This window comes from Carassius carassius, chromosome 37, assembly GCF_963082965.1.
Source record: "Carassius carassius chromosome 37, fCarCar2.1, whole genome shotgun sequence".
In the NCBI taxonomy this organism is placed as follows: Eukaryota; Metazoa; Chordata; class Actinopteri; order Cypriniformes; family Cyprinidae; genus Carassius; species Carassius carassius.
In genome coordinates this window covers 8,275,401-8,299,917 of record NC_081791.1, presented here as the reverse complement: position 1 = coordinate 8,299,917, position 24,517 = coordinate 8,275,401, and the positions used below count along the sequence as shown (strand labels likewise).

Sequence of the window (24,517 nt, the reverse complement as noted above, 5' to 3'; positions counted from 1 at the left end):
CACACACAGATGCAAAAGTCCTCTTCATTAGAGTAATGCACTCTATGGACACAATCCATCATGAGGTAAAGGACTTTCCTGCTTATGCTGCTGACTTCAATTCACTCTGCTTGAATATTTAAGACGCAACTTAAACCGAGGACCCTTGAAGTGACAGATATATTTAAGAAACAAAGGAAGTGGGTACAGTACAACTGTTACAGTACTGACAACATGAAATGTGTGAACTTGCAAAGCCCACCCTGACGGCCATCTGGATCCTCTCAGAGATATTTATAAATTTGCAGCAACAACGAGGCAAAAATGCTATCGCAATCGTGACTCGATCTCCGGCGTCGAATGGGAAAACACACATACAGAAGAGATTGTTTGCAAACTTGAAAACTGGCTTCACTCTAACAACTTACTCCACTGTAACACACTGGAAAACACACTGCTGGAGTAACTTAAGCATTTACATGGCTCAATTAGCATGACAAATAAAAATAGTGCAATTGCGAAATACGGCGTGTATTTTATCTGTCACGAGGCGTTGTAATTCACATCACTGCCACCCAGGACGATGGCCAACACAAGTAAATACAGCTGACATTCACTTGAGATGGAGATTAGATGTATAAAGAAATGTGTTGAGTTGGAATAATGTAGGACATTAGCAGACGATGACTGTATTATATACTAGCATGATCGTATCAAAGGATACAATGAGGAAAAAGACATTTTTTACATGTTTGTTTAGACAGGAGGGAAACAGTAAAAGTGAGTCAATGGAAACTGGAAAAACTGGACAGGGAGGAAAAAAGTGGCTAACGAAAAGATCAAACTGACAGAGATGCAGCTGTGAGAGGAGGAGTGGACATAGATGTCATTTGTCTCCTTAATACTACTAACTAGAACAGCAGGCTTGTACAACAAAATTAACCATGGTCATATTATACAAGACTGTGTCTTAGAATAACTACATGTTAGTGCAGTGGGACATAATAAAGATCCATTTCTCTGACATTGCTTATAACAAGTGGACATGGCAACCCCTTGTACATAACTGTGCAAAACACAGTGGCTCTGTCTACAACGGTTTAGATAAAATCGGCGCACATAACGAGTCTTTGTTTGCTGTAATATTACTTTGATCGAAAAGTGCAGATAGACATCAAAACGTTGATATGGTTACCTCACTTTCACTCCTTCACTCCTATATTTCAATATGGTCACTCCTGGAATTTTACAGTACATGGCCTATTCTAAAGCCCAAAGTATACTTCTGTTTTAACGTGAACGGTTATTTCACAGCCAAACACATAGGCTTTCAGCACAGGCTGCATTAACAGGTGATTCACACATGTGCACTAGAAATGTTCTTTCCTTTACACAAGCACTTGTCAACTGTGACACAAAAGTCATGTATGAAGTTGTATTTTAAAATCTGAATTAAAACATACTATATGAAATGTTTTATTCGAGAAGATTCACTCAAGATTTTCTCTAGTCTTGCGTAGCCAGATCTTCAGAATAATGGCAGAAGGTCTGGGAACCTTGGCCACTCTGAATGTCCAAGAACCGCCTAAGAGGCCATACGACTGACAGGTAAAGCAACCAATCGGGTTTAATTTTTTGCCGCGTCATGTTTAGGGGCTGGGAAATGTCGCCACAATAACAGACTGGCAAGTAAAACTTTTGGAGTATTCAAGTTTATGGTGCAAACTTTACAGCTTTCTTCTTCCATGAGAGGCTTTGGCAACACGGCAACTTTGTTTCCAGGCAGAACGTTAAAGAACGCACACATCTCCCAATAATACTGAAGAATTCAACCAATTCAACCACCCGGCATCCGGTCCATTGGTGTGATGTCTCAGGCTGAGAATACCTTTTCTCAGGTTACATCAACAGATTAGTAGACAATGATTATCTTTTGAGTTTTATGAGTGAGTCACTCAACTGATTCAGTGTGGAATGAGTGAGTCACTCAAAACATTCTTTAAAACAAGTTCAGTAACATCCTTTTGTCTTCATTGTATCATCATTCATTTTTCTATTCTCCCATATCCTTTATCACCTTTTAAACCAGACTGAATCACATGATGAACAGGAATTACATGTCCCTTAAAGAATGAACAACTTCACGAACAAGACTCAAAACAGGTAACCATCAAGATGCTTTCTACAGTTGCACGCTTCACAGAGGACTTCTGTAAATGAGTCAACACATTGAAGTGATTCTTTCACATGAATGATTTATTCCTAAAACAATGATTCGTTCTTAAATACAGGGCCCTTTAACCACAGCCCAGAAGATCTATGAGATCAGCCTGCACTGCAGCTATGGGATTGATCAGTCAGAGAGAATCATCATCACTCTGTCTGAGGAGCGAGATCCCATAAATAAGATTGATCGGTTCAATTCTCCCCCAGTTTATGAGAGGCTGTATTTCATAAACATCTTGCATGGCAGGGATTGAGGTTTCCAATTCTCTAACTATGTTTTCAAATATGGAATATCTGAGATCCAGTTCCATCATAAAGACAACACTGAATATAAACCTGCAACTAAAGGCCCGTTCACACCAAGCACGATAACTATAAAGATAACGATAAAGATATAGTTTGAAAAATCGTTCTCAATATTAAAGAATAGCAGAGTCCACACTACAACTATAACGATAAAGGCATAGAGAAATGGTATCTTTGGAATCATTTTCAGAACGATTTTTTTCCAGCTGATGAACGATACAAACATTGACATCCAATCAGAATCCATCCTGCTATAACGAGCTCGAGGATTTAAAGCGGCAGACGCACGTGCGCTCAGAATAAACAGACGATATCGTTCGCTGGTGTGGACGCTAATATCGTTATCTTTATAGTTATCGTTCTTGGTGTGAACGGGGCTTAATTCTCTCTGTTACAATATGAGGGTATAATCATGATTTTCCAGTGGCATCTTGTGCATTCAGTCTGTCCAATCAAAGTGTCTGTCCACAGGGAGAGGCAGATACCGCTGACACAGACGTATGGCTTGCCGGTCGGTAACATCTACACACTCACTGAAAGACTAATGACTGCTTCTGTGCTCCACTGTCTCTGGGACAAACCACTCCACTCAAGCGTTCAGCCAGTTTTCACAGTTCTGCTTGCTTTTCTTGTTTGGCTGACAATGATTTAGAGACCTGCATGTGCATTCTTTCATCTGAGAACTGGCTCTAATGGAAGCTCATTTCTGCCACAGAATTAAAAAAATAAGTAAATAAAAAGGAAATTTTGACTGTTTATCTCACTATTCTGACTTTTTGTGTTTCAATTCTGAAAAGAAAATTGGGAAATATGAGATACTAAATTAGCAATTGCGAGAAAAAAGATCAGATGTGTGAGGAAGAAAGTCACTTTTGTGGTCCACTGCTGAATGAACAAACAAAAATGTAAAGCCAGAATTGCGAGATATTAACTCAGAATTGTGAAATGCAAACTTGGAATTTAGAGAAGTAAACTGTAAACCATCCCTTCTATCTTTGCATCACACCAATACATTACATTTGAAAAAAATACAATTGAAATAGAAAAATGATTTTAAATGGTCATAATATTTCACAATATTACAGATTTAACTTTTTTATTTTTGATAAAGTAAACGCAGCCTTGGTGAGCATAAGCAATTTAATATCAAAAACACTATATATACACATAGCTAATATACATTAAAATAGTACTCAGAGACAGGGCAAGCTACTTTTGCTTTTCAAGAAATTCCCATTGTTTGGTTCTCCTAAAAAAAACTGATTTCTTGTAGTAGCTGACATGACAGTTTCACTGAAGCTGTAATTTGGACAGAAAACATAAGGTGTGTTTTCGGAATAAAAGCGGATCGGTTTGCGCAGTTCACTGGGTGCAATTGCTTAAATTTCATCAATCTGTCATTCCTCCTCTTCTGTGTGTTTGAAAGCTCGACCGCATTGGCCACCGCATGGCAGACATATGCACAAGTGTTGATGTTCTGGCTACATGTCAACACACACTGGCTGCCTTTCATTAAAGTGACATCATGATGTGTTTCTTTTCGGATAGATGGGTTTATTTTCCAACACGTATAGTACAGCGTGCAGATGGTTTCTTTCAGGTCCAGCTGCATAAACGCTGTGCTCCCTACCGCGTCTCTTGCTTTGTTGGAAATGATAAACGGACCCCCGCGAGGTGGCATTAAATGCACAAGAGAAGAATCAACTGGTTTCCTGGAGCTCTTTCGATTTGAAGAGCTCTACGTTCATTAAGTGCGAAGGCGACTAGGTCTAAAAACATCAGCTGGGGTGATGCACTCACAGGAAGAGACATAGGTGTTGGGTGATTTAGGGTTTTTAAGAGCTATCATCATACCAAACCCCCCCCCCCCCCCCCCCCACCCACCGCCCGGTTGAGGACAACAGCTGGCGAGATCTGATGCCAATCCTCCACTCGAACAGGGCATCTTTCTCTAGCAGCTATTCTACCCATGCCAGCAGCAGAATCAGGCTTTGTTGGAGCTCTGCATTGGATGTAATGACCCAGCACTAACTACCATCAGCTGAGTTTGCCATTGAGACAGAGGACTGCTTTCAAAGATGAAGCCGATTAGAAGAGTGGCTTTGTTTCTAGATGAGTTCAAAGCCATTGATACTGGACTCTGTAATCACTTCACGGTTTGTTGACTCAAAGGTCACCTAATACTCTCAGATGATAACATTAAAACCCAATAGAAACAAAGAATCGCCAAAGAGATCTCTTTAATGCCTTAATTGTTTTGTCTAGACCTAAATGAGGTTAAATGGAGAGCAAATTGAGACGTTTGCTTAAGCCTCATGCTTAGATTTTTCTCCAAAGAGAAGACCTACAGTTTCATAAGAAATATCAACAATGACACATATTGAGCTATAAATCAAAAATCAAAAGTGACAGATCCCCATGTGAACTCAAGCATTATTTTATTACTGTTTTACTTTCGATATTACAGTTCTTGCCAACGCGATGATATATACTTGTATTGTTACTGCTGATACCTGATAAATTATTCTAAAGATTCAAAATTCAATCTATTATTTAAATATAAAACACGGAAACATAAGATCAATGACAAAATGTAAATGTTTTTACAGATTACATTTAACTGTGTTTTTAAATTTTCAGTTATATATATATATTTATATATATATATATATATTTGTTACATTTAGCTAAATGCTAAATGTAAATTTAAAGCTAAATGTAAAACACAAGATATCTGCTGAAATTAGTAATACCTGTATATCATATTTAAATATATATTTAATCATTATATATTGGCTAAAACATTAAAGCTTAATGTAAAACATAATACATATCTTATATTGAAATTTAATATTTATATATTATATATTATTTATATATATTATATATAGTTAACTAAATATATAGTTATGTAAGAAAAATGCTTATATATAGACCAATATTAAAACAAATCTTTTTTAAAACATTATATATATGTGCAATATATATATAGTGCAATATTAAAACAAATCTTCTTTTTTACAACATAATATATATATATATATATATATATATATATATATATATAATTATTATTATTACATAGGCTATATATGCTTTCTTTTTTCTTCTTTACCAGCATCTATATATATATATATATATATATATGTATATATATACACCTTTATATAGACTATGGATTACAGGTAGAGATGTTTCTTGCACAGACCAACCGTTTTGCTTCATAAGATCTCAATATATTGTCAGCAGTCACAGGTATTCATTTTGTGTTAACAGTGACTGTAACCATTGACTTGCATTTTACAAATCACTAACAACCACAGTGTCAATATTTAATGTTCAAATGAAGAAAAAAAGTGACCTACATCTGAAATAAACAGCAATTTTATTTTATTATTATTATTATTATTATTGGTGAACTATCATTTTAAATAAATAAAAATAATAATTGAGAACTCAGTTTATTCTTCAGAGCTATGAATGAGCAACCTTTGAGCAATAAAAGTTACATTTGAAACAGTATACATTTGGGTCATATTTGTTCATTTTTCATATTTTATGCCTGTGTTGGCAGGATTTGGAGACTGGAATGCGAGGAATCATGGGAGATTAAAGTCGTATAGCATGTTTCGGGGTGTGTGTGTGTGTGTGTGTGTGTGGCATCACTCACCTCCTGGCACTTTGAGCATGCTCTGTGAGGTGTGCGTGATGGGGGAGGTCACGCCTACAGGAGGGTTACGGCTCTTCTTCAGTCCGCTGGGTGGGTGGCCAAGCGTCTGCAGTTTCCTCAGCTCACTCTTGACTCCCGTGTCATCCTGAGATCGGCTTTTTTTCCATTTGCTGGATGACTCCGTCTTAAGGCTCCCCGTGTCATATCCTCCCTCATTCCGGCACTGAGCCTTCCCCTCCTCGCTGTACCAGGAAAGGCCATTTTCAACCAGCGAGCGCTTCTCAGCATCGGTGCGCAGCTGTGGGAAGAGTTTGTGTTCAAATAAACAGTCTGGGACTATTTCAGTGTACAATTTTGAGAAAAGAACTTAAAGAACATCTGTTGAAATTGAAAGAACTTCTGTGTAAATGTGCTAGACAGATTCGTTCTTCCCTATTTGGAAACTCCATAAATAATATAAAATTAATATTAAAAACAAAACAAGACAAGATAGTTCACTAAAACCTATGGAAGTCTGTTTCCACCAAAAATAAATGATAGATAAAAAAAACATGACAATGTCACAATCACAATGTCACAATTTTTTTATTCTGTGGTGGAAACAGGCTTCCATATAAATGAACATACGATGAGAACCATTCAGGTGAAAAAAAAAAGAAGCAACTGATTTATCTCAACACAAGCCACCAAACATGGAAGTTTTGTTTCAAGGTCTTGCGTTGTGGTCACATTCCAACATGAGCAGCGGAGATGAACAGAAGTAACACACGCTGAGATAAATCAGCACACCACAGAACATCAGAGCAGTGTTTCTTCTCCAGAAGAACCGTCAGCTTAGTTCTGGCTCTATCTATCACTGGGTTTAAGTAAAAGACACAAAACTAGCTTCTGCCTGCTTTCTATTGCCATAGGCTGAAGATGATATATCCATTAATGTGTCCTCTCTCTCTATCTCTCTCTCTCTCTCTCTGTATATATATATATATATATATATATATATATATATATATATATATATATATATATATATATATATATATTTTTTTTTTTTTTAGGTTGCATGATATACAGAACAGAACCATACCACCAATCCAAACTCTATGGTATAGCAATTGTCAGAAATCAACTCATCTATGTCTTGGATGATCTGAGGGTGCAAACATTTTCATCAAATTTTCATTTTTGGGTGAGAATTTTTTTATGAACATCAAACCGTACAACATTTAAGGTTCCAGTGTTACCTCATGAGATTAAAACCTTTGTGTAATAAATGAAACCGAAGAAGTCTAAAGTAAAGTCCTCTTTAAAGTAAGAGGAGTCTGACAATGCTGCCAGGTTGAACGAACCATGTCCGGCTTAAGGAGAAGCTCTGTGGAGGGGCATACCTGCTTTATTAAATGTAAATAACCCTTCGTGAAAGGTTGATGTCATTTGAGGAATGTCTGCTCCCTTATACTGGGAGCTGTGGGATATGGCAAGCTCACATATGTGATCAATTAAACCTTTTTGAACTTTGATGTTTGTATAACTGTGATATTGACATGTCATTTCCTTCTTCTGGCTAAGGCAGCCGCATGGGTCAGATCAAGAAAGAAGCCGGGGATTGTTTCCTTCGTCATACCTGAAGAGTACAATAAAGCCAGCCGAGGAGGAGGCCAGGCTGGTATGAGAGTCTGTGGGGGTTTAGAAGAACACTGCCATCTGTTTGATGGAGAAGATATTGAAGAACCCAGCAGAGCATGTGTGGTGATGCTGTAACCTAACAAAGCAGATGACTTCATGAGAGGTTCCTTTAGGTTTAGAAGGATATACAGGGACACAGCCCTCTTGATTTACTTCTAGAGAAGATTCCTGGGATTGCACTGGGAATGCTCAAATTCTTAAACTTTGAATGAAGTGTTTTCTGCTCTTTGTTTGGTGTACATTGATCAAAAGTATGGAGGTAAATCAGTAGCAAAACTCAAATATTAGAAAAAATTCTAATTAATCAAATTCTGTTCTTTTGAAGTTTTCATTCATAAAATAATTTCTGAGGAAACTGATCTTTTTTTATTTTTTTTCAAGCATCTTAACTGTTTTCAAAAGTTTCTTTAGCATCAGATCAGCATATTAGAATGATTTCTGAGGGATCATGTGACACTGAAGACTGGAGTAATGATGATGAAAATACAGCTTTACATCAGAGGAATAAATTACATTTGAAAATATATTACATTAAAAATGGTTAATAAACTGTAATAATATTCCACAAAATTTGTATTGTACTTTAATCAAGTAAATGCAGCCTTGGTAAGCATTAAAAAATCTATTTTTTTTACCAACCCCAAACTTTAGAATTGTATTACTCATTATATTTTCAATATTTCATCAGGATTTGTTGAACTTTATCTGCACTGTACCTCATACATTTATTTTTTCATTTGCAACAAATTATGTTGGTTTTATATTAAATGTATGCATTTAGCAGAATTAAATGTTAAATGTATGCATTTAGCAGAATTAAATTTTAAATTCATGCATTTAGCAAACGCTTTTATCCAAAGCGACTTACAGTGCATTCAGGCTATCAATTTTTTTTACCTATCATATTATATTAACATGTTAGACTCAACATAACAGTGAATAACTGCTTTCTTTTTTGTGTGAACTTTGTGTGCCGGATCGAACTAACATCATGACATTTGAAATAAATACAGACACTTTGTGGCTCATTTGTACTGTAATAATGTGGTAAATGTTTCTCACAATGCCAAGAAACTGTGATTTTAGATAGCCAGAACGGCTGAAATGAAACCAGAAAGCGGTGTGGTCTTTAACAAATGCTAACCAACACAAACACATTCACACACAGAAGACTGAACCCATAACACTACATGGGAGTTCAACTTTGAGAATGAAACCAGAGACTCCCAGAAGACTTCTTGGCCAGGGAAGAGTCACATCACTGTCTTTGGGTGGGATAAACTGTGTTGGCTGTGTTCTGTGGTGATAGATTTCAGATGAGTATTGACTGAGCCAGTGCGCGCTCTCTCACTCTAAAGCGGTTAGTGGTTTGTAACACATTCATCCCATTAGCAGTAAGTACTGTGTGTTCAGGCTAGACCGATCCAGCATTGTATGTCACAAATTGGCATTGATGCAATAAACCTTGAACACAGACTGTGAGAGCAATATTTCTATTCAATTAAAGTGAATTACCACAATGGCTGAGTTTCGTCGGGAGCCAATGGGAGTTGTTGGCAGGGAGTTGAGGGAGGAGCCTGCGTTGAACTCCTCTGAGCTGAGGTTGTCTGATCCGTCACTCAAACCGCTGCTGATGGAGCTGCTTTCATCCCAACTGCAAAGAAAACATGAGAAATACCATCACTACACTGATTCAGGTCATAACTAGGTCATAATGAATTATTAATTCTTTATGCAAATGTATTTCTTCTAAAAGAGCAAGAAATAAACATGTACTACATTGACCTACTCAAGCACAACACTCAGCAGTCAATACAGACTGTTTATGAAAACTAAAGTGCAAAAATAAGTCATTTTGATTTAACATTTTTAAAAAGAGGACAGGACATTAAAATAAAGCACTGTGGCCTGCATTTTGTCATTTTGAACACCTGTTTTGGGAATAAAAGCCTTAATCTGAATATATTGTGTTTGTACACATTGTCTGTGACACCAGCTGCTATGAGAACAGAGTTAAAGATTCACAAGGATATCTGTTTTTGTCTGGTCCTGGTGTGTCAGGGTCCTTAAAAAGCAAATGCTCCAAGATGGAAGGTGACTTTTAGATAAGAACACATCTTGTCGCACAGGACCTGATAAACCCTGAGAAAATGATAAGGCCATCCTCACATCACTGAACATGTATGCTTAAAAAAGACAGCTGCAACCTTTCCAATCAGAAACAACAATTGATAAACTTGTTGAGCCACAAAGGAACCGGACAGGTTCCTAGCAGATAAAATGTGTGTTGTGTAACTGTTATCAGATATCAGAATAAAACACACAGTCATGGGTTCCTCATCTTTGTGAGGCTGTCTGCTCAGCTGTGGAGACCTATGGAATGAAACAGCTGACTTTGGGAAGACATTCTGCAATGTTTCTTCGGAAAAGGATTCACTGCTGATCCACTCAGATGTTTTGTGAATTGTATGGAAATACATGTGGCCCCATCAGTGTTTAACACTGTTTAAAGTCTAATGCAACTGTAGTACTGGATGCATTTAAAAAGTCTTGTGTAGAAAGTTATTTTCTATTGATATTACATCAGACGCAGATAAAAAAATAAATATATATAAAAAATAAATAAAAAAACAAAGCAAAAGAAAATCTAAAAAAATCAATGCAATACAAAAACAACAACAATAACAAAACACTAAGCAAAAAACAAAACCAAAAAACTAAATAAAGCTAAGCAAAACTAAATAAAATAAAACAAAAAACAACAAAGAAACAAAGCAAAAAGTAAAACAATAAAAACAAACGAAAGCAAAACACAATGCAACAAAGTAACACAAAAAAGAAAACAAACAAACAGCAAAGCAAAATAAATAAAAAACAGCAAAACAAAACAATAGAACAAAACCATTTAAATGTAAATGAAGCTAAACAAAAAAAAAATCGAATTATTCCATACAATTCTTCAGTGCCATAAACAATAGCTTTGATACACAATACTAGCCTTTGAACCTTATCCACAAAACACAATAGTTTCCACACTTTCCCTCTATTTCCACCTCCAGTCTCTATTTTCCAGATGGTTTAAATTCCTAAGATGTCCCGTTGACACTTAAATACTGGATTAAGTAGCAGCACATTGTGAGGAGTCTGTCATTATAAGATATCTAAGCACATTCAGCTGTTTTGCGAGATGGCCATCCCTGAGGTGAAACACTGACGGTCTCTTTAGGAGCGATAATGATCGGGGTTCAGGTTTCGGGGTTGTTTGGAGCACCCCAAGCATCAAACTCTGTGATTACACTTAAAATCTTCATCTCCAGACCTGAAATGACAGCACTCCGGTGATAGTTTTAAAGGATGAACGGCAGTCTAATGTTTACCTCTACAGCTGGGAATATTTGTGAGATGCGATGTCTCATTTGACAGCTGTTTTTTGCTTTGATGCCTTGCAAGGGTGCCATATGTGAGACTAAAAAAGCTATGATCTTTCTTCAAGCCTGTAAACTCAACAGATATGATGTGTCAGTTGAATCACAAGCAACATCTCATCTGTGTGATCTTGATTTGTGTCACTTTAAGTGCGCAACATGTCAAACAGAGCCTCTCTGCAAACTATCTGCCGAAGGTGATGTGGAAATGGAGGACGAGGACACCTTGAATACCTCGGCTTTGCCTACAGCATCCAACAGACACAGGCCTCACTTCAAAGGCATGCCAGAGACACCATGCAGTTTCCGATAAACCTGGACTAAAACGGTGTGTTTGATGTTGTTCTGTGGAAGGCAAAATGCAGATAGGCACAGCGACCTTTTGGAGATGCTACGCTCCCTTGACAAGCCTGGTTCATAGTGTCAGTGGATGGGATATTTTTATTTTTATTTTTTTTAACTCAGATGGACTTCATAGGGCTTTAGTTCTGGTGGGAAAAAAGATAATGAGCAGCAGAATCTCAGCAAGATTAGGATTAACCAGCACTAACGAATACTGTACCATAACACTCTGTGACCTCAGATTAAAGGATTATAAAAAATGCTACTGGAAGCAAAGGATTTATATTCAGCTTTAAAAATGATATAAAACAACATTCACAACTTATTTCACCTTCATAATATTGTGTATTTCTGAGTGAAATGAATATTTAATGAGTAAAGTAGAGCCTTATGAAACCTGTTTTATTTATTTCCCCAAATTCCTTTTATTTCTTCAAAGATGCCCTTTTCCTGTTTTAATTCTGGATTCTGTTCTAGTGGTTAAATTACATTTCAGTTATCAAATTGCATGTCTAATTAATTAAAACAATGAAACATATACTATTTAACATTGAACATCAATTTACTGCATTAAAAGTTAAAACACAAATAATGTATAGGGACTTATGCTTGGGTCCTATTCATATAAAAGAGTGCATTATGTAAAATGCATAGGTAGGGATGTAACGATTCACTCAACTCACGTCCATGTCCTTTTATTATTGCTTGGACAAAATGCTGTACATTTCTTTGTGAAATTGAAATATAACTATAATAATATAGTAATATAGCACTTGCATAATGCATATGCAATATGCAATAGTGCAATATGGCACTTTGGATAAAAGCATCTGCTAAATGACAAAATTTAAATATATGTAAATGTAAATAACAAAACGAAATTTGAAATAAAAAAGCCCCAAATCAAATAAATAAGTAACAAATAAAATAAATATCTTCAATGACTTCATATAAACATGATTAGGCTTTGTCTGTGCTCTTTCCATTTAAAATTAGAGGCAAACACTGCATTTTAATCATGATCCAAACAAAGATGCTGCACACATGCAACATGAGCAGTTTTTAATTGATATTAGATTTGTATGATTCAGAAATTTTGAAGTAAAAACTAAATGTTTTGACTTCAGTTTTGTGAAACTATACATAAACATATCTACTTAAAACAGAAACAGCAGACGAGCTGAACGAGATGCAGATTCAATCTCTGCCAGCAAGTGGCGTTCCTTAAAGCGTTTCTTTGGTTTGAAACGATTTTCAACCGGCTCGTGGTTAATCGTTTAGCCCGGGACCCACCAAGCCGATGATCGGCTGTTTTCCATCATTGGGCCAACGGCGAGTGACGGTCGGGCTAGTTTGCTAGGTCTGTTACACTCGTCGGCTCTCGTCGGACTCACATCGGGGGCAGTTTGCCCGATTCAACATCGGGGCCATCGGGGCCGTCAGCAAGAGTGAGAGCACTGAATGAATCTGCAGTTTAGCGAATGAGTCAGTGCAGAGAATTTTAGTGCAAAAGTGATGAAAACAAGCATGTGAATGAAGGCGATACAAATAGAAGGCTGTTTAAATGTTATGTGATCTTTCCCAATTATTCTAATACACAAATGTTTTCATAACAACACGAGCCACATAAAATTATTAAAGTTATTAACGTTACTGATATTCAAAATGGTAAGCAAGGGCTGCTTTGTTTACATTTCGTATATCTGCGTTTATCTCGTATATCTTTGTTTCAGTTTCTCGTTTTGAATGACGAATATATACTATTAATAATATCTGCTGATATGAACAGCTCGTTCCTGTTAGTTTTCCTGTCAGCTGTAGTTTGTGCGGTGTGTTCCAGTGCAGCTTTTTGGTTTGATGGTTTGGAACCACAGTGGTTTCATCGCAGCTAGTTCTTTAAAGTCAGCTTGGTGTGTCCTGGCCTTTACATCCCTACGCATAGGTACATTTTTATGTATTTTTAGTCAGTACTTTAGACAGATATATAGTGAAGAGTTAAAAGACATTTCCAGGGAGAGGGCATAATGGTCAGGACATGTTGCAGTCTGGACTTAAAACTAGAAACTAGATTACCTGCATGACCAGCAGAGCTCAATATATCTTACCATGAGCTAACCTCTGCTCTACCACTCCATTTTAGATCCATATTATATCAACTTCCATAATATAACTTTTCAGCAAACAAACACAATGTGCATTCTGTCCATTTTAAAGAAAAAAACTAAACAAAAGCAGGGAGAAATGTGCATGTGCAATCACCACTGAGCTAATTGCCCTAATGCTGTTAGAGCCATCTTTCTCCAACTGAAGCACACTCCTCTATCTGCCCTCTCAAAAAACACAATAACATTGTATCAAGGCTACACCGTAATTGCAGCCAGAGCCCCGCCAGATTGAAAAAAATAAATAAATAACCTTTTGAGGATAAAGTGTCCTCCTATCCATCCCCTCCACCCTAAACCAAACATTAACTTTAATTGCATGGATGCAAGGCAAGCAGATAAAAGCAATAGTGTATTTCTTAAGAAGGCATACGCTATCAAAGTGCTATTTGGGGGGGTTTAGGGTAGTAAGAATGCACATAGACAGACCTCTATCAAAAACAAAAAATACACTAGACCAACATAAACAAATAACAATAAACAGTCTATACTTTGTGTTTTTACAGTATATGGTGTTCCTCAGGGTACTATCTTGGGTCCTCTGTCTTTTTTTAATAACCCAAAATTTTAATCCAAAAAGTAGTTCAAATCCAAAATAATGGAAATGATCCATAAACAGGTACCCCTGACTTAAAGCTAGTTGTTATGTATCAAATATTTACATTTTTGTTGCAGATAAATGTAACTACTACTAACTTAATTTAACTGACATAAATTCACAGCATGTGCACTTTTTTTATTGAGTAAATAAGTCCACAAAGATATCAAGATTTATATAAATATATAAATCAATATTACTAAAAGGCTGCAAAAATAGTGTCCAGTCCTGCTTTTGACTCCACGTTTCTTTTATTTTATGCACATACTAGACAGCAACTGCATGTCGCCAGTAGCATATGGCCTTTATCTTCAACACATACAGAAGTATATATCAATTGCCTAGATGTTCTACATAATTCATACTTTGCCCATCCCAATTTGCCCAGCTTAGCAAAATACTGGAATGCCAAATGACAGGTGGCAGATCCTCTTTCATCAGCACCAACTGGTCACACGCAATCCGCAGAGGGAGTGACGGCTCAGAGTGAAAACGACATGCATGTCCAAGACTAAAAACTACCATGTAAACCATAAGAGTGTTCTTTATCAATCATCTACGACACAAGGCGCTCTGACCACACATGAAAATGTGTTCAAGTAGATTTAAAAATGGATCGCTATTGCATGAAATGCACTGTTGTTAAAGCCATGCTACAGTTGTCCCATCATGCGAGAACAAAGGCACGGTTAAAGCCAGCATATACTGCCAAACTTGGCTCAGGTGAACTGTAGACTTGGCTGCCCATCAAGACTTTTTTTTTCTTTTTTTCATTAAGATAGCAATCTGTATAGTAGAGTGTAATATGTAAAGTATATTTACAGTGTACAACTCTGATGTGGTTTCTACATAAATAAATTGATAGCTGGCATTAAATACTTTATGGAACATGTATGACCTGGGGTATGGCATGCTATAATCAATCGCTAAATATTTTATATATAATTAGATTTTTTTTTTTAAATATAATTATTATAATGTATGCGGCTTTTGCAATATCATATTATTTGTCACCTGTGCCTCTGTTTATTGTTCATCTCCCTGTACAATATCCCATGTATTTCAACCCTTGTTAAAGTGATCTTGAGCGTTCTGATTATCATTTGTCTACTGTAGCAGGTACACTTTATGTGTGTATGTGTGTGTGTGTGTGTGTGTGTGTGTGTGTGTGTGTTGAAGAGTGGGCGGAGAAATGGCTGCGACTGGCAGCACAGATGGTTCACAATACGGGGTGCAGGACCCACTAACCAGCTAAGCTTTGGAGAACAGATTGGCCTGACAACGCTAATCAAAGACACCTTGCTTATGAAAGACTATTGCATTATACTTCAGTTTTGACAACATCGATAACATTTCTAAAAAGCTTAACATGTTCAAATGGGTTTGACAGTTAAATTGATGGATCGTTTGATGACCTTTAAATGACACAGGCACCTTATCCATATTCTGTTGTATGTTAAACATATGGAGACAGGTCACAGAGGGTCTCTGTCTGCCAAAAGCTGTCTGTTGCCCAACACTGTTACGCAGAGTGCTATTCTCACCGGGACCAGTCATTTATCTGATCGGCCAGCTTGTCATGTGAAAACAGAAATGTATTTCCTCCCTGACACATTTCCATCGCACATATTAAAATGAAAAACAACATGATAGAATAACAGGCCCAGTTTCGCAAGCCTACCAAAGCAAATAAGCCTTACAATAGGGATTAGTGAGGATTATCTATCAAGTTAGAGCAACTTCCCAATAATGACACTACATACTCCATCTGTGCAGATTATGACAGATGTGTGTAAGTTTTGAGAGGTGCTTGAACAGTTGAAAAGAGGTGGAGTTAATAAACTACACATAATCTCTCTGTGGATTCAGTGCTAGCTATCTTCATTTTGAAAGAAATTTGATGACGAAGCTACACAATTTCAAAATTAACTAGTTACTGCGTTGTCTGGATGAACGGTCATTCTTAAGAAATCCTTGTAGAATTTGGGTTGCATAGCAATCCACCCAACACCAAAAATAAATGTTTTTCTTTTTTCAAAAATTCGAATTTCAAAGAAGATTATCTATAAATGGACAGATATTCAACAAGTGAACAAATTTCACGTAACCTTAACCTATAATTGCACAAATCATATTATTAATAAAATAAATCACTAATGAAAAAAAAAACCTTATATGTGACCCTGGACCACAAAACCAGTCTTAAGTCGCTGGGATATATTTTTAGCAATAGCCAAAAAAACATTGTATTCATAAAAAATGCATGTACTTGAAACAAATATTTTGCAATATTAAAAATGTATTAACTGTCAATTCTAAGCAATTAAATGTATCTTTTCAAATTACATTTATTTTAAAACATAAATGGAAAAACTGAATCCAAACCTTTGATCAAATAATATTTGTTGTTATTTTAATGTTATTTAAAATGACTAATATGACAGATTTGAATGGACTAAAAGAGGATACACCAATAAAAGTACATTTTAAGGGCCACAATCTGTTAGAAATTATAAAGCTAAAAGTTCCTTATTTTGATTTTAGATGTAGACAAACTCACTTCTGTCTAGTCAGTTGCTGGATGACCATACTTACCCATTCCAAATTCTTAAAAGATATTATTTTAGACTAACTTCATCCATGTAATGTAATTTGCATGCAGAACAATCATTAGTGTGATGTTGAGCTCCTCAATACCACAAACATGAGTCAGTGAGGTCAAGCTGGAAATCCTGGCCTACATCTTCTCACTGGATTTCCTGTAGGCCCCTACAGATTCTCCACAGTGGTCCATTACTCAGTCTCTTGAACTCTGGAAAGCTGATGAGAAAGTCTGTGAACTCAGATCACGTGAACCAAACTCTAGGTATTAAGCAACAGTTGTACGGTGCAGAAAGCCAGGGAAAAATCTAAATATTGAGCAAGCAGAACTCTGGAGACTCAATCCAGATTTACAGTCTGCAAGTAATTCATTAAAGCTGTTCTGAAGCACGATCCAACCTCTAATAATTTTTGCTTCTCTGTCTACAACATACTCTCTCCTTAAAGTGTGAATTTGGTGCTTAAGGGCTACCAAGATTAAGACTTGTTTTGATCTACAACTAATTGCTGATTGGGATTTTTGTGGCCATTTTCCCAGGCACAGATTAAGCTTAATGAAACTGCTCAGAGGGGATTCGATATTGAAAATCCCTATTGGTTTTGGACTAGGCTTAATCTGGGTCTTATAAGCTAACTAAGCTATTCGTGTGGACATCTTTTCCACCATTAAAATACTTAAGAATTAAGGCCATTCCTTAAATTTGATATTTTTTTTATAATTTTTTATATTTACTTTAAAAGATGTCTATGAGAAATGTCTATAAAAGACGTAATACATAGTATATTAGTGGTCAATTAATACTGATGCTGATGCCATGTTGGCCAAGCGGTAATACCACCAAAATTGAAACGGTAAAAACGTACACTCTTAAAAATAAAGGTTCTTTACTGGAATCAATGGATCCATGAAGACTTTTTTACATCCACTGAACCGCTCCATTCCACAAAATGATCTTTATAGTGGAAAACAGTTTTTCAGATTATTAAAATGTTCTTCAAACAAAGAAAAAATGTCCACTCAAAGGTTCTTTGGCGAACCAAAATGGTTCTCCTATGGCAGTGTGGAGTGTGAAAGGGAAATCAGAACACAACCTGAAGGAATCCAGGACATCTTAAACAATGAGCTCCATAACAAGCATACATGTGCTTGGAGTTCAAGTTTCCCATGGCTCCACTCCAGTGTTGTCGGTTGATTTAACGGACACACTCCCGTTTGAATCCAGGATGCTGAGGGAAATGTTTTGGTTTGAAAGTGGGGGACTGGTAAAGGGGAGGACAGAGAGGTAGAGTGAATGAAGCACGCTCCTCCCAGACCTCTGCCTAACTCATAGCAGCTGTGGCCACTGTAAAACCCAGCGTGGCCTCTTCCTCCTCCTTCTTCTCCTTCTCCTTCCAGCTGCTAAAGACAACTGCACGCACTCCACCATAACAATACACAGGCACGGATTCAACTAATCCTCCTGTACCACGCCACGGCTTCAGGGACACGAGGAAGCAGTGCTGCTGAGGTCAACAAGAATTATGCGCAGCAATGGTCTAAAAACTGACTGCTGACTTCGGAATAATAAAAGTTAGTTGAATGTTTTGCAGAGGTTGTTAGAGTTGTTCTATGTTCTTCATTCTTCAAAGCCAAATGCATGAAAATCACTAGTGCAGTGGAGTGTACGGTATCAGTACTAGTTATATATAGATATGTCCATTACAACTTGGCCACCAATATGAGTTTATAAGAACAGTGAGTCTTCTTATAACAACATAATACAATTAAACTAGGGATGCACGATAAATCACATTAATTTAATGCACATCTTGTCAGTAAAGCCGGTTCTGTAATCAGCAGTAAATCTCCATCACATGCGTGCTTTTACATGGAGCAACTATACGGAGCCGATGTTCACTGACAAGCTGCGCTAAACCACGATCATATTTTGCACAATTTTTTTTCCGCAGCCTGTCAGTGAACAACGGCTCTGTGTGGTAAATGTTGAATCCTGAGGTTAAAATGGGCAAATACTTTTATTGTTTTTACTATAGTTTTAACACTTTTTTTAACACCTTTCTATTTCAGATACAAGCTGTTCTTTTGAATTTTCAATTAATCTAATAATTAAAAATAAATTACTCATGGTTTGGAACAAAAACAGATAATACATGAGACAAGACATGTTTCTTGAGCAGCAATCAACAATTTTAATAATAAAAAAAAAAAATTGTGTTATTATATATATATATATATATATATATATATATTAAATGAGGATTTGTTTAATCAGTTGATTATTGTGAAGTTTGGGGTCATTTTTTCAAAGAAATAACACTTATTCAGCAAGGGTGCATTAGTTTAAATTGTTCATAATTGAAAGTAAATGCATTTTTAATGTTAAAAAAATATTTTGTTTCAATCAAATGCTGTTCTTTTGAACTTTCTATTCATCAGGGAAACCTGGAAAAATTCTATCAGTTTTTCACAAAAATATGAAGCAGCTCAACTATTTTCAGCATTGATAATAATGTTTCCTGAGCAGCAAATCGGCTGATTTCTGAAAAATCATGGTATCACTGGAGTAATGATGCTGAAAATTCAGCATTGATCACAGGAATAAATTTAATTATATTCACATAGAGATATTATTACATAAATTGTAATAATATTTCACAATATTGCTGTTTTACTGTATTTTAATGGTAGTGCACATATGTATACGGTTTATCATGAATTAAATCATACAGATATAAATTAAACACAATTGACTGTGTGATATATACATTATAAACACTTCAAAAACCATTTGAGACTAAACTGATACATCAATCTAGGGTTAAAATGGGTGACAAACAAACAAATCCTCCATAATCAGATGTCTTGTCACAATGACAAAATGTTCCAAAATAATCCATTCAAACCCCAAAAAGATGCCCAAATGTGAGATTTCATGATGCACCATAAATGATTGCAAAAGACTCTCGGCACAATATCCAAAACAGGATATGGGTGCTCTTCTCTTCCTGATGTTGGAGATGATCAGACCAGCTGGTTGTTTGCAACAATAGCAAACAGGACAAAAGCTTCCAAGTTACTTTATTTGCTTTAATGGAGTTTAACATCCTCTCCACCCCCTGTAGCTACAAACAGCTCACTGCAGGAAGCTCATCCATGAAAGCAGTAAAACTCAACGGCTCAAGAACGGAGCCTGACTTCAGCACGGGTTAAATGACTCAAATCCAGAACCCACAAAGCCAGTTTGTGTCAAACAGGTTTGGTTTAACTTCTCAGAAAAGACTGACAGGTCCAGGCAAGGCAAAACTCCCAGAGAGTGACTTATAGAGCAACTAATCTCTTTACTCTGGCATAACAAACTGGTGCTTTGCATAGCACAAAAATAACTGATCATTACAGAACTAATAACTCTTATTCCTGTACAAATGACACACTCTGCCAGCTGCCCGACAGTATATCACCTTCTGGCAATACTGTTGTTTGATTTTAAATGGCCCAACAACTTAAACAAACAGATAAAGAGCTGAACCTGCCAACTTTGGAGAGACTCGCTCATGATATGACTGATAAGGCCCACAGTTGAGAAACTGGTCTTTGTCAAAGACACAAAGCAAACTTTTGCACTCATAATGGCTAAACGTGCAGAGCAGTAACGGCTTGATCTCTTTGTTTCTAATGACATTACACAAGGGGTCAGCCATCCAGGGCTGCAAAAACAGGGCTGTGCAATTCAAGGTCAAAATCAATAAGGACAGCAGGGAAAGAGGGGGCACCGTCTGTCAGTATCATGGGGAGAGGTCAGATTTTAAGTTGGTTAAGAGCTCCTCAGATGATCACAGCAACTGGGTTTTAATAAGGGGGCGGAGATGGGGTCAAAAGAGTCATGTTTATTTAGTTAATTAATTTTTTATATATATTTTTTTAATGTAAGTTCCTTTCTTGTGGTCTGATGTGTAAGATTGAACGACAGGAACAACATTAAGAACATTACTAGTGATAGACCAAAACATATTGGCCACAATGGCAAGGACTAATTTTGGGACTGTCAGATTAACAGAAGTCCGAGAAGCAGCAACCTGTTTCAAATCTTTGAATATTATTAACTATCGGGTAACTATCAAAAGAATTGGAACAGAAACAATTCATTTATAATTGAAATTTATATAAGTAGCCTATACGTTTAAAAATGTATAATTTATCAAATAATTAATTATTGTTGCTAAAATATCATACTTTTTAAATAAATTGTTAGTACAATGTTTTTAATGTAGAGTAAATTGTGTGTGTGCGTACGTGCGTACATAGAAATCTTTTATTGAGAGTTTATTTTATTATAGAGTAAATAATTGTAGCAGAACCTGATTTTACCAAGTACAACATGTTTCTGGATAAACATCTTTGTTGACCCAGGGACAACACTGTGATTAACCAATCAGACTACAAGATCCAGTTTATAGTTTTTGTAAAGTTTAGGCCTACAATCTGTGTTTGGTGCTTGCACATCAGTGTCATTCATCTATCATTTCCTCTGGTTTTAGGGAATATTCATGGTTAAGGTTAGATTTAGGTGTAGGGATATGGTCAAGACAACATTTTTGGATTAAAATGTTGTCAGAGGGTCAACAAAATATGTTGACCTCTGAACACATCAAATTCAGCAAAATCAGGACATGCAAATATTGTACATATATATCACAAATTTTCCAACATACATTACGAATATACACACATGCAATATTATCTATCTATCTATCTATCTATCTATCTATCTATCTATCTATCTATCTGTCTATCTATCTGTCTATCTAGGGAAACCCCATCAATCCACCGCAAGTTATTGGCCTACTAATTATCATTCCCTTTGTCAGAAGGATGCTCTTCTTGCTATGACAGCGGACACGCCCCCTGTTGAATCTGAATGTAATAAAGAACGCATCTTTAATGTCCAGATAGACAGCTCAGCTCAGCTTTGAGACGCAGCCACTATACAGTTACTGAAAATGTGGAGCACTGGCTCAGCACCCCACTCGCATCCTCTTATCTAGGTCAGATGGGAATTCAGCCCACGTCCCAGCCTACTGTATATACCGAAACACGGTGAAACAAGCACACCCCACGTCCCCATCAGCGAGTAAACCTGCGCTTCAGGCAATCCACAAACAGTCCTCAAACAATAGAAGAATACTTCCTCCTGACGCGAGATATCCGCCTGTTACCCCCTCCGCAATGCACCGATACACACCTCCATTCATTCCCATTCAACGCCTCTGCCTGCGACACTCACAGACCAGCGGTGACACGCAACTATTCACACACTCAACACTTTAACACAACTCACGGACACAAAGACATGCATGTCTCTCACACAATATGCGCGTAAAAGCGCGCAATTAAACGCGCGTTTAAATATCAATTCATTACGGCCTCCCGAGAGAGCTAACAAATTGAGCTAAAAATCAAATTTAATCAACACTAAATTATATCGACAATGAGTGTTTGTTTAGAAACGAATTAGCACTATTTAGTAGCGCATGTGGGATATTTAAATCAGTTTGAAACGCACTGACACAGCTGAACTCTCATGCATTGAGAAGCAATAAAGGAATCGCGTTGAGATTCAGATTCAGCGTTACCTTGAGAGATGATAGTGTATTGTCCGTCCTGCTCTCTGACCCTGAAGCTGCAGCATTTTCCCGTTCAGAACCCGCCCGCTCATTATGTCTCACTTCGCTTTTTTACTCACATAGCCTACTACATGCAGTATAACATCCAGCGGTCGCTTTCTGTGGCTTTTTGGAGGTTTGAATGAGAAGCGGCTCTCTGCGCAGAGCTCCGGGCTCACATTGAGAGAGAGAGAGAGAGAGAGAGAGAGAGAGAGAGAGGAGGAAAGGAAACACCCCCAAATGTCCACCCCCTTCCCTCCTCTTCTCTTGTCTTTCTCTCCTCAGCTGTGCATCTCTCACTCAGACTGATTCGATCATTAAAACACTAATGACAGATAGCATTACAGTGTGAAGCATCCTTCAGGTCTTCAGAGATTTCACTGTAAACGTAATTTATATGAAATGGTTCTGTTCAAGTCAGAATTGCCATCTGATAGGACTGAATCGATGCCTATTTCATATGACTGAATTAACTTAATTTCACGTAATCCACTGATATGACCAAATTAATTTGAATCAACTGATGCAGTATGACTGAATGAACTGAAAACGATGGCATTTCAGCGGTTTTAACAGTGCTACAGGCGGAACACTGGCTAATGGCCTCACAATTTTAATGTCTAGTTTATTAGTTTATTTATTTTGAACTAAATGTGACAAAATTACTTCTATAGGAAGTACATATTAACAATGTGCAATTTCAAGCTGCAATACTTCTCAAAACATGTCATTTAATAATTTAATGCACAGGTCATAGTTGGTATGTGCAAGAACGATTCAGTCCTCAACTTCCTCATAAGACAACGAAACAGCTTAACTGACAATTGTAATATATTTATGAAAAATAATTAAAATAAAACTATTGTTTGAGCCAGTAAAATGCCTCCATGATGTTTTTTTGGTTCAAGGCAACTTTATTTACAATAAAACCATCACATCCTGATATGCAAATCTCTCCTGTTTTTATATATTCAACTTCCTCTAAACTGGTGCAAATAAAGGACCAGGACATGAAGAATACACATAGATGAAAAACCAACATGAATTTCCATAACCGTATATATTGTGAATGAAGGGTGGATTTAAACATTTTTTCTTCATTTATAACGATTAATTAAAATATGTAATTTCCATATCACTCATATAGCCTACTTGCTGTAGGGTATACAGACACAATTTTGGAAATCGGTCATTGAAAAACCCATGTGCTGATTAATCACTAATCTTATCATCAGTGGGATTTGTCTCTCTCAAAGTCAACAGCCTTGCTATAAAACGTGACTCTTTCTTTATAAATCACGACAAGCTCCAAATGTAATCGCTTCAGCTGCCATATCCTGCCAGCAATGTGAATACTTTAAACTATTGAAACTACATGCAGCAGGCTTAGATTTAGAAAAAGTTTATCACTGAAAAGATGACAGTAGAGAGAGGCGCATTTCTCTGAACATGAACAAACTACACAGTGAAAAGCCACTCTTCTCTATAGTCAATAGACTGCATTTCTAAATGAACAGTCTGCTTGAAGAAAGCCAAGACTCTGTTGGAACCAGTGAGACGATAGCATGAATAACCCTTTAAGAACAGAGGACAGGCCAGAGAGAAAGGGACAAAGAGGGTCTTCTTCCATTGCACACATGCACACACACACATAGCAGACTCACACATCCCAAGCATTAAGCAGTCAACACATCGCTGGTGGCCCTGATGTTGTTTAGCATCTAGCCAGGTGTGTGTGTGCCTCTCTTTTAAAGATTTGACAGACATGCTTGATTGGACCTTTGGCAGCATGCACAAAGACAGCAACTGCAGGTGTGCCAGTCTCTTGCCCGCAGTGTTGCCTGGCACCAGGAGACGACAGGGA

General features: G+C 36.9%; 1 protein-coding gene across 1 annotated transcript in view; it reads right to left on the bottom strand.

Moving 5' to 3' along the window:
- Nucleotides 1-24,517, bottom strand: part of LOC132117926 (neuron navigator 1-like) — a 140,601-nt gene that overhangs the window by 21,855 nt on the left and 94,229 nt on the right. Inside the window, exons 7-8 of the mRNA XM_059527292.1 lie at nt 9,380-9,518; nt 6,182-6,479 (exon numbers count right to left, since the gene is read on the bottom strand). Of these exons, the coding sequence (XP_059383275.1) occupies nt 6,182-6,479; nt 9,380-9,518 (437 nt within the window). The remainder of the gene's footprint in view (nt 1-6,181; nt 6,480-9,379; nt 9,519-24,517) is intronic.